Genomic DNA, 11,773 nt, shown 5'->3' with positions numbered 1-11,773 from the left:
GTTTTAAGCCACCGGGTCTGGGACGCGAACCGTGGTCGACTACGTGGGGAGTCCAGCGACATAGCCATTACGCTAACTGCTGGTTCCCAGGACATTCTTCTTCACGGTGCAATTTTCACTTTGAACAAATTTAACCATAACTTCCTAAAATACTGTAACACCAGAACTATAATCATCCCAATTGTCCCCCAAGATGTTTTCACTGTTGTTTGAAACATTTGGATCAAGATCCAATCAAGGCTCATGCAATGCATACAATAAAGTCTTTTTAATTTATGCTAATCTAGAAATGTCCCTTTCCCCCACTTGCCCCGACATAGTATTTCAAAAACGTAAACCAATTCTTCTGTGAAATGTCCAATATTATAGACTATCTTTTTTTTTTTCCCCAGTCTTGATTAGTTTGTTCTATTCTTTAACTGAAAGTCAGATGGAAAGGCTTGATTTCATTCAGCTTAAATATTTTGGGCAGGACTACGTCATAGGTGACCCCTGTGAACTGTATGTTATATCAGGTGAAGGGATGTCCCACTGTTGGTCATGACTGGTCATGTCTCTTCCCATTTAAGGTGGGGATTACAAATTGCACATATACGTACCATTTTGTTTGAACAGATCGGAGAAAAGAGAAATTGAAATAGGAACCAGCAGTTAGCATAATGGTTATGTCGCTGGACTCCCATGTAGTCGACCACGGTTTGAGTCCCAGACCCAGTGGCTTAAACTCATGGCGGGTGCGTGTGCGTGCATGCCCAAGATCCAGAGAGGAGAATGGAGGAGAAGGGATTGAGGTGTGGCCATCCCCCCTGGGGAGTGATTTCTCACTTTCTGTCTCTCTGTTTCTGTCTTTCCGGTGAACACACGTGCCCTATAGCAAAAACCTCTCAAAAAACCCCAAAAACCATAAAAACAAAAAAAGAAATTGAAATTTAACTCAACTGTTGACTTTCACATATCGATTGCTTTACTGCAAAAGTTAATGTTTTTTTAAAAGATCCCTCTAAGATTAGGAGGTCATGAAAAACATTCAGAAGTTAAAGTGGTTACGTTGACTTTAAAGCTAATGTGTGTGTCTTCCCATCTTCCCGGCCCTGCACATCTTGTTTTATAATGTAGCACACTGTAATCACAATCCCATCTTTGTGTGAATGTGTTCTACATTAAATGATACAATAAGCACCAATAGCCCTTTTACCACCATGTTTTCACTCCTGAGTTCATTATTTCAATGCCAGGTAAGTTTGTTTGTTTGTTTTTTTTTTTTTTGAAAGGTTTTTTGCCATAGGACGCATGTGCTCGTCAGGGAAAGACAGTGACAGTCAGAAGGAAAGCGAGAAATCACCCCCCAGGGGAGATGGCCATGCAACACTCACTTCTCATCCATTCTCTTCTCTGGAGTTTGGGCATGCATACATGTGCCCAGCATGTCTTTCAAGCCATGGGGTCTAGTACTCGAACTGCAGAGTCAGCCATGTGTGGTCCAGCTCCTTACCCACCATGCCACTGTCATATGCACCTTAGTGCATATTTCTAAAAGATAACGAGCCATTTCTTTCTTTTTTTTTTAAGAGAGATTTTTGCTGTAGGGTATGTACTCTTGCTGGAGAGACAGGGAGAGATAGAGAGATAGAAAATGAGAAATCACCTCCCCCCAGGCAGGATGGCCACGCTGCAATCCCTTCTCCTCCGTTCTCCTCTCGGGATTTTGGGTACACATACACACATGCCTGGCATGAATTTTAAGCCACTGGATTCGGGACTCGAACCACGGTCAACCTCGTGAGAGTCCAGTGACATAACCATTACATTGCATCGGACATCTGCTGGTCTTGAGCCTTTGTTTTTAAAAAAATCCAATCTGTACCATTTTTACACCTAAAAATTTAAAAATAATTAATATTGTAAAATATCCAGTTGGCATTATTTGATCTTTTTTTGGTGCTACTGTAAATGATGTCTTTAAACTTTTCATTTTCTTTGTTTCATCCTGCCATAGATGTATCATCAGTTTAAAAAATATATTTATCTCATATCCAGTGGCTTTTCTAAAGTTATTTTATTCTAATAATTTATCACATTAGTTTGGCTTTTCTGAAAATACAGTCATGTTGTCTGTTAATATTGGGTTGTCAGAAAAGTCATGACATGTTTTTTCTGTGCTTTTCTATGCAAAAATGCATCATGACTTTTCTGACAACCCAATATAATGCCAGTCTGCCTTAAAAGGCAATAGAAAATTGCCAAATTTAGCAATGATCAATCAAAAAAATGAGAAAGAAATGAACAAATGAAAATGAACATTTTGATGTTTTTATTGTCTCAGAGTTTTTGTGTGTGTGTGTTTTTTTTTTTCCAGAGGTTTTTGCCTTAAAGAGTTTAGGGGGTGTGCACTCGCTGGAGTCAGAGAAAGAAAGTCAGAGACGAAGAGAGGGAAAGTGAGGAGTCACCCCCCACACACCCCATGGCCACTCTGCAATCCCTTCTCTCCATTCTCCTCCTGGGATCTTGGGCACGCATGTATACGTGCCCAGCATGATTGTGAAGCCACTGAACTGCAGTCTGCCATGTGGGAGTCCAGCCACGCAACCACTATGCCATCTGCTGGTCCCCTGTCTAAGAGTTTTTAATAACTCCTGTCACTGTGTTATATATGCTATCTTCACATTTTTATATGTTGCTAAAATGATTTGTTATTCTATGTTTTTTGTAGTTTCCCATCACCAATTGTTCTGGGAATTGGACAGGTAAGTGAAGACAGTAAATTAACCTGTAACTAGTCATTGCTGTACAGATAATGTAAGTGATTTTGTTTAAGACTGGTTTGAGAACTTATTCAGCTGGTGGAAAGAGATCACAATAGTTCTGGTGAGACACATTTTAGTTATTTATTTAGCTATAGGACACATACACTATATGAGGGAGAGAGAGAGAGAGAGAGCGAAACCACATCTGGGGTGAGGTGGTTGGCCATGCTGCAATCCTTTCTCCGTTCTCTTGGTATTTTGGGCTTGTATACACATGACCTGGTGTGATTTTCAAGCCACCAGGTCCGGTAGTCAAACTATGCCGTCAGCCACATGGATTTCAGTCAACTTAACCTCCATGCCACCTGCTGGACCAACATTTTATTTCATTCTACAGTTTAGAAACAAGTGTACTTGCGTAAAACCAACCTTTATTTGAGGTTTCTTAATTGAACATAATTACCTAAGCAAGGGGCCAGAAGACTCAAAGCCTCCAAAGCCTGGTGGGCAACAAATATGTACTTTAGAGTGGGAGAGGGAGAATGTGAGGGGGCTTCAGACAATTCGTGGAAGATGGAGTTAAAGTCTAAGTTTACTTTGGTGAAAACAAAATTGAAATCTTGTCTTGTTTGTTCATAATACCATTTTATATTTAATTTTTCCTAGAGAGTGCATGTACTCACCAGAGAAAGAGAGAGACAGAGAGGGAGAAAATGTCCCCCTGGGGAATGATGGGGAATGGTCACACTGTAATCCCTTCTCCCCCATGTCTCCATCCTGTCAGGATTTGGGGTACACACTCGCATGTGCCCAGCATGTTCCTCAAGCTGCCTGGTGTGGGACTCCAACTGCAGGGTTGGCATGTGGGATCCAGACTTCAAACCACCACACTACCGAGCTGGTCCTCCATAGACTGCTTAAAGACTCCCTGGTCCTGTCCCACTGAAGTGTGCACTGGATACTTTGAATCATTGTGTCTGACAGGGAAAGGGTTGGGGAGAGGAAGTGAGACCAGACCCATCATGCACATGCACTTGTTTCCAGGATTTGGGAGTTTTCTCAAGAGAAAGAGAGAACTTGAAACTTTTTTTTTTTTGGAAAGGTTGCTATAGGGTGCGTGCGCTCGCCAGAGAGAGACAGAGAGACAGAAAGCAGGAAATCACCCCCCCCCGGGGGGGATGGCCACGCCGCAATCCCTTCTCCTCCATTCTCCTACTGGGATCTTGGGCACGCACACACACGCACCCAGCATGAGTTTAAGCCACCAGGTCCGGGACTCGAACCGCGGTCGACCACATGGGAGTCCAGCGACATAGCCGTTACGCTAACTGCTGGTCCCGAAAAATTTTTTTTTGAGAGGTTTTTGTCTTAGGGTGTATGCACTCACCAGACAGAGAGACAGAGACAGTGAGGAGGAAAGTGAGAAATCCCCCCCACACACACACACCAGGGTGGGATGGTCATGCTGAACTCCCTTCTCCATTCTCCTCCTGGGATCTTGGGCACATGTGCCCGATGTGAGTTTGAAGCCACTGGGTCCAGGACTCGAAATGCAGTTGGCCAAATGGGAGTCCGGTGACATAACTGCTATGCCATCTGCTGGTCCCAAGAATTTGTTTTTTTTACAAAATCTCCAAATTCATAATTGCTGGCAACAGATTTAGATTTTTACAGAGAACTCTATGCGCCAAACGAGACATATTGGCCGTTAAGCTTCCCGCAGTTCGTGGTGTCGGCCTCAGGTACAAGAAAAGCTTGGTCACCATCTGCCTGCCGGCCCCTGAGGCCATTTGTTGTTTCTGAAATTTCCCATTAATATTAAGTTGGGGCAGGTTTGTTCTTTTGATTATATCCTTGTGATTTCTAAAATATAAGAAGTTGTAGGCAGCAAAGATTTTTTTTTTTTTTTTTGTTTTTTGAGAGATTTTCACTGTAGGGCGCGTGCGCTCGCCAGACAGACAGAGAGAGACATAGAGACAGAAAGCGAGAAATCACCCCCCAGAGGGGATGGTCACGCCGCAATCCCTTCTCCTCCATTCTCCTCTCGGGATCTTGGGCACGCACGCACACGCGCCCCGCATGAGTTTTAAGCCACCAGGTCCAGGACACGAACCGTGGTCGACTACGTGGGAGTCCAGCGACATAGCCATTACGCTAACTGCTGGTTCCCTGTTTGTTTTGTTTTGATTTTGCTTTGATTTATAAGGGGAAAAAGCTGACAATGATTAAAATTGTATCTGTTGACTAAGGTTTTCGTTGGGGATCTGGAAAAGTCTGTTATATCTATGAGCGGACTTTCTGGTTAAATGCTTTGCCGAGAGGTAACTCTTTGCCATGTCGTTTTAGGGAGAAAAACACATAACAAGGGAACAGTATGCTTCCTTATAGTAAAAAGGCATCTTATCTTTACATTCCAGTGTAAGAGTATGTAGGAAAAAGCACTTTACAAAAAGATTAGTGAGTATGTGATAACGTACCCTTACCATTCCCAAATCAAATAAATTCACCGTTCTTAACCCATTGGCAATTAAATAAAGCCTTTCTGATTTGTAATTTGTTCAGGGTCAAGTCCAGTTAGACCTGATTTTAAAAGCCTGAATTACACTTATTTTAAATAAATGTTAGTATATTTCTTTAAGAATGATTAAATGATACCTACATACAAAGTATGATCATCATTTGGGATGGGCCTGAGTTATTTAAATCTATCCTTTTTTTTAAAAAAAAAGATTTATTTAATTTTGTTTATTATTATTATATTTTAGAAGTTTTTGTTGGTGCGTGCTCTCACCGGGGAGAGAGAGAGAAACAGAAATTGTGAAAAGGAAAGTGAGAAATTACCCGCAGGGGGGATGGTCACGCTGCAATCCCTTCTCCATTCTCCTGAGATCTTGGGCATGCACACACATCTGGCCAGTGTAAATTTCAAGCCACTGGGTCTGAGACTCAAACAACTGTTGGCCATGTGGGATTCCAGTGATGTAACCACTATGCCATCTGCTGGCCCTATTATTATTGTTTTAAGTAATTATTTTATTTAACTTTATTCATCATTATTATTTTTAAAATTTGACCAGAGAGACATAGAGAGAGAGAGGGAAAGTGAGAAAGCAAGCTGCCAGGTCTGGACATGAACTGCTGTTGGCCATGTGGGCGTCCAGATTCTTAACCATCATGCCATCTACTGGCCCCATTATTGTTATTTTTTAATTTGCTATAGGGCACATGCACTCAGCAGAGAGAGACAGAGAAAGAGAGAGAGAGAAAGTGAAAAAGCAAGATGCCAGTTCCAGCACTTGAACTGAGGTTGGCCATGTGGGAGTCCAGTGCCCTAACTACCACACCACCTACTGGCCTCCATGTAAATTTTATTTTTTATTAAAGAATTATTTATTCAATTTTAATTTTGATTATTATTTTTTAATCTGACCAGACAGAAAGAGAGAGAAAGAGGGAAAGTGAGAAAGCAGGCTACCAGGTCTAGGACTCAAACCATGGTTAGCCATGTGAGAATCCAGTACCTCAACCACCATACCACCTGCTGGTCCCATAAATCTATCATAAGTATTCTTTATTTTTTTAAAAGAATTGTTTTATTTAATTTTATTTTATTAATTAATTAATTTAAATTTGACCAGAGAGAGACAGAGAGAGAGAGAGAGAGAGAGAGAGAAAGTGAGAAAGCAAGCCACCAAGTTCGGGACTCAGACCATGGTTGGCCATATGGGAGTTTAGTACTCTTAACCACTATCCACCTGCTGGCCCTGTCTTAAGTCTTAAATGTGTAAACTAATTAGGAGCAAAGTTTTCTGCTGATGATATCACTGTACTTCAAGCACTCTTTCCAGATATTTAGCTAAAGTTTCTCTCTCCCATTTTCTTTAGATGGCAGCCACCATAATAATACTGTATGTCTCCAAGTTAAGTAAAACCATTCACTTTCCTGATTTTGATAAGAAAATTCCTGTAAAGGTATGTGATGAAAGTACAACTCTCTGTAATGAAAATGTGAAGATATTATGGAATGTAAATTGATCTTAGAGTACAAGTCCATTTCTGTATTGTCAACCTTGGATACAATCTTCACAAAGGTTTTATACCATTTGGTTGTCCATGTATATAATGCCATAACAGTAAAAATGCATGGTTAACGATTGACATTAAATAAATACTGTGTGTCTTCTGAAATGGGAAAGCTCTAAATCAAAGATTGGCAAACATTTTTTTGTGGAAAGGACTCAACTATTCCGGTTGAAAGTATTCACCTCTGCCACTGCACCATGAAAGCCACCCTAGATGATATAGAAATGAATCAATGTGTTTTAATAAAACTTCATTTACATAATGGAGAGAAGGGGTGAATTTGACATGTGGGCCCTCGTTTGCTGATCATTGTTTTAAGTTTTTATTTTTAGCTTGGATTGATGAAAGCTATGAGTAGAAAGAAGAATAAAATTTGATGTACAGAGAAATACAGTCTTCCTCATGGTAGAACTAGAAGCATGAGATTTGTTGTTTCTTCTGAGGAATGTGGAATGAAACCAATGTATTGTGTGTGAGTGTGTGTGTGTGTGTGTGTGTGTGTGTATTCATCTATTTCCTCCATGAGAGAGACAGAGAGACAGGGACCCCCTAACAGAGTCCTCATGCAGTGACCACACCAAGTCCCAGCCAGTCCAGGTCATGGGCAGGCATGCTTATCCAGCATGCTCAGGGAGCTCCTGGGACATGAATCCAGGACCTCTCCCATGTGGGTCCATTTGTGTTACCACCGGCTGGCCCCTGGTGCCAACTTTCATTAAATATTTGTGGGATGCTGGACATTAGGACAGGTGTTTAATCTTCAGAGCAATCCCATAGGACAGGTGGAATCCCAATGGATTATGATGGCATTTGGAGTTAGGGAGGTTGAGTCAGGCTGTCAGTTCGTTAGTGGTTGCGGCTTTCACGTGGCTTTTTCACAGTCATGTCTCTAGTGCCAGGAGAAGTGGCACCCTCTGTGACATTAGATCACTTGCCAGATAGACTGGTTACATGCTTATGGTGTCAGTAATTGAGGACATACACAGAGAAAGAAAAAATTAAATGAAAGATACCAGCCTATCATCATGAGAAAAAGCAGAACATTGTGCTCACTTACACACTTTATAATACAGCTTTGCAACATTTTAGAATTGTGAAATGTGATCTGTATGTAGAGAAAAAGGCATTATACCCGAATGTATAGCTGAATGAATCATTACCCTTATAAATAGTTACTGCACAATGAAAACAAATTTTAAATGGCCAGAGGATGCATGTGCTCACTTGAGAGAGAGAGGGAGGAAGCATCCCCACATGAAGCATGGCCATGCCCCAGAAGATGGATACAAACATCTCAGAGATGAGGTCACCCTTCAGTTCTCTGTTCCCCTCCTCCCCATGTCCAATCCACTGACACCTCCCATTGGGTCAATTGCCAGAATTCATCCAGGCCTTGTCTCCTTCCTGTTTCTACATAGCTGTAACCATGGTCCTCGCCAGGATTGCCTAAGACCCAGATCCCTGCAAGTCTAGGACTGGTCTGTCTTTCACTCACTTTCAATGTATTACAAAGCATTTCTCCATCCTTTTGGGATTTGGGTATGCACACACATGTCTTTGATATGCTTTTCCAAGCCATCAGGGCTGGGCTTCAAACCACACAGCTGACCATGTTGGATCTGGCTCCCTTAACCACTAGGCCATGGGCTAGTCCTATTCTGACTTTTGTAATAATTGCCTTCTGTGCAATTTTTCTAAATGTGTATGCTTCCCTACATTGTGTAGCTTAGTTTTGTCTGTTTTTGAACTCTTTGTAAAGGGAATCAGACTCTATATATTCTTTCGTATCTGTTTTTTTTTTTTTTTTTTTTTTTTACTTAGTATTATGATAGTAGTATTCATTTATGTTGTTGAATGTAGCTGTATCCTTTTATTTTCATCACATGAGTCTACCACAGTTTATGGCCAGCAGGTGGCATAGTGACTGGAGTCCTGGACTCCCACATGCTGACCATGGTTTGAGTCCTAGTTCTGGTGGCTAAGGATCATCCTGGGTGCGTGTGCATGTACATGTGTGCCCAAAATCCCAAGAAGAGAAGGGAAGAAAATGGATTGCAGTGTGGCCATCCCTCCTGGGGGGTGTTTCTTGCTTTCTGTCTTTTTCTCTCTATCTGTTTCTCTCCTCTTGGTAAGTGCACATGCCCTATGGTAAACACCTTAAAAAAAAAAAAAAGTATTTCTCTGAACACTGATGGTTGGATGCTGGTGCACATGTATTTGTCAGCTTAGCTGTCGTAACAAAATGCAACAGATGGGGTGTGGCTTCAACAGCAGAAATGTGTTCTCTCACAGTTCTGGAGGCAGGAAGTCCAAGATGAAGGTGACAGAAGGGTTGGTTCCTGGTGAGGCCTTGCTTCCTGACTTGCAGAGGGCCACCTTCTCCCTGTGTCCCCGCACAGCCTTTCCTCTGTTGTCCTGGCCCGCGGGACAGTAGAACAGGTTTCCTGAGGGAAGGAGTGAGAGACGGGACGAACAGTGCACTATCACAGCATGGAGACGACGCAGTGTCTCTTCAGGGTTGTCTCTTTATTGTAGGCAGCACAGAGACGACACAGTGTTCAGGGTCATCCGGAGCTGACACGATGTCGTCACAGCTCAGGGTCGTCCGGAGACGACGCGGCGTCACAGCTCAGGGTCTTCAGGGTCGTCCGGAGATGGCGCCGTGTCGCAGCTCTTCAGGGTCTTCAGGGTCGTCTGGCAATTATGGGCCAGGGATCGTGCTTAAATACACATTGGTGGGCCATGATTGGTTGAATGAAGGATAGCAAAAGGTGGGTTATGATTGGTTGCTTTGTGGACCAATCATGAGGTGCCCGGATATGCAAATCTGAGGGATTCTAAGCTCACCGATTTGCTATGGGAAGTGGCCAATCAGAGTGTGGTGTTGAAGGTGAGGTTTTTGAAGGGGAGCCAGTTGTGGCTTTTGTAATTGTTTGCTCTCTGAGCCTAATATGGCAATAGTAAGAGACTCATGAAAAATGGCCTCTGCAGAATTCGCTGGTGCACAGCCTCCCACACTTTGTGTGTGCGTGCACTCCTGGTCTCTTCTCATTATATAAGGACACCAGTCCTACAGGATCATTCTCACTCTCACGACCTCATTTAACCTCAGAACGTCCTCGAAGATCCTGTCTCCAAGTATAGTCCCGTGGGGAGTAGAGCTCCAACATGAATTTGTGGGTGGGGTTGTGTGCGATTTGGTCTAACAGTGCACATGTACAAGTTTCTCGGGGCAGGCGTCCAGGAAGTGGAACTGCTGGCTCCCAGGGGTGCATGCCTTCAAGTTTAGCAGATAGTGGCATTTCTTCTCCACAGTGGTTGCACCAGCTCATAGTTCTGGACTGAAGTGTATCCGAGTCCCTGTGGCCTCACATTTTGCCAATCCTTGGCATGCCAGTTAGTCAGAATTCTGTTCATCTGGTGGGCGTGTTACAATATCTTATGTGCTTTCACTTGCATCTTCCTGATTTCTAAGGGGGTTGAGCATCTTTTTCTTTTTTCAGAGAGATTCTTGCTGTAGGGCATGTGTGTTCCCTGGAGAGACAGAGAGACAGAAAGTGAGAAATCACTCCCTGCAGGGATGGCCGCCACAGTCCCTTTTCTTCCATTCTCCTCCTTTGGGCATGCATGCACATGCGTCCAGTGTGAATTTCAAGCCACTGGGTCCGTGACTTGAACTGCGGTCAGCTACGTGGGAGTCCAGTGCCTTCACCACTGTGCCACCTGCTGGCCCTGCACCGTGTTATTTTTAGTGCCTGTTTGGAGATCGTCTCTTGTGAAGTTCCTATTCAAGCCTTTTGTCTATTTTTCTATTGAGTTGGTGACTTTTTCTTACAAATTGTATAGACTTTTTAAAAAGAATTATTTATTTAATTTTATTTGTTATTATTATTATTACTATGATTATTTTAATTTGCCCAGAGAGAGACAGAGAGTGAGTGAGGGAAAATGAGAAAGCTATCTGCCAGGTCTGGGACTTGAACCATGGTGGTACAAGCCATGTGGGAGTCCATCGTCTTTACCACCACACCACCTGTCAGACTCTGTATAGATATTTTCCCACAAACATTTACTTTACATATCAAAACATTTTTGTTCATACTCCATAGTTCTTGACAGTTAATAAACAACTTTAAAATGTTTAAAAACTGAATTTTAAAGATAATGTTTGAAATCTTTGTTATAATTTTGTGACTCTATAATAACAGAGACAGTGTGGTTTTACATAATTTTGAGAAAATATTTACATGTCAACTCCTCAAACTGTTGCAAAGCAAACACTACTAGTCACACATAAGCCTTCTCAATTCAGCCCTGCCTACCAAGTATTCTGTGATATACCATCTGCTAGCAAAGATCATTCTCTTTTTCTTCTTTCAAAGTCTTTCTCAAGATAATCCTCTGGTGTGGTTGCTCTTTTGCAATCTCTACTGATTACAATGCTGGGCTGGAAAAGTCCAGGCTATTTTATGTTATAAATTCTTTCATATGGCTTCTCTAATCCTCTCTGCCAGGCAGAGCTGTTTATGGTGCCGGGCCATTTTTCCAAGAGCTTCTGTTGGCTTACTTGAGATCCACCTTAGTTCCATAGTTTTCTGGTTAATCTTTGGGTATGACATTCCAGCCAAAGCCCTGTCCAATAATGAATATTTTTAATTTCTGATTCAAGGCAACAGTTATAATTAAACTTGTGCAAATTACCATTCCATCACAAAATAAGAATACTCCCAAATATTTTCCAATTCTAGAGGAGTCACGACAGGAGAAAAGTTTGTTTACATTTAAAGAAACAAACAAACAAGGGAACCAGCAGTTAGCGTAATGGCTATGTCGCTGGACTCCCACGTAGTCGACCGCGGTTCACGTCCCGAACCCAGTGGCTTAAAACTCACGCTGGACGCGTGTGCGTGCGTGCCCAAGATCCCGAGAGGAGAATGGAGGAGAAG

The 11,773-nt window shown here is 42.4% G+C and overlaps 1 protein-coding gene across 5 annotated transcripts in view; it reads left to right on the top strand.

The window, feature by feature from the left end:
* The window catches only part of SLC35D2 (solute carrier family 35 member D2), a 78,784-nt gene that overhangs the window by 10,045 nt on the left and 56,966 nt on the right, over positions 1–11,773 (top strand). For all 5 annotated transcript variants that reach the window (XM_006139832.3, XM_014591947.2, XM_014591906.2 and 2 more), the window contains exons 2-3: positions 2,711–2,744; positions 6,630–6,716. In XM_006139832.3, coding sequence (XP_006139894.1) covers positions 2,711–2,744; positions 6,630–6,716 — 121 coding nt within the window. The remainder of the gene's footprint in view (positions 1–2,710; positions 2,745–6,629; positions 6,717–11,773) is intronic.

This window comes from Tupaia chinensis, unplaced genomic scaffold (assembly GCF_000334495.1).
Source record: "Tupaia chinensis unplaced genomic scaffold, TupChi_1.0 Scaffold000007_1, whole genome shotgun sequence".
NCBI lineage: Eukaryota > Metazoa > Chordata > Mammalia > Scandentia > Tupaiidae > Tupaia > Tupaia belangeri.
The sequence above is the reverse complement of the archived record's forward strand: the minus strand, read 5'-3'. Positions and strand labels throughout refer to the sequence as shown.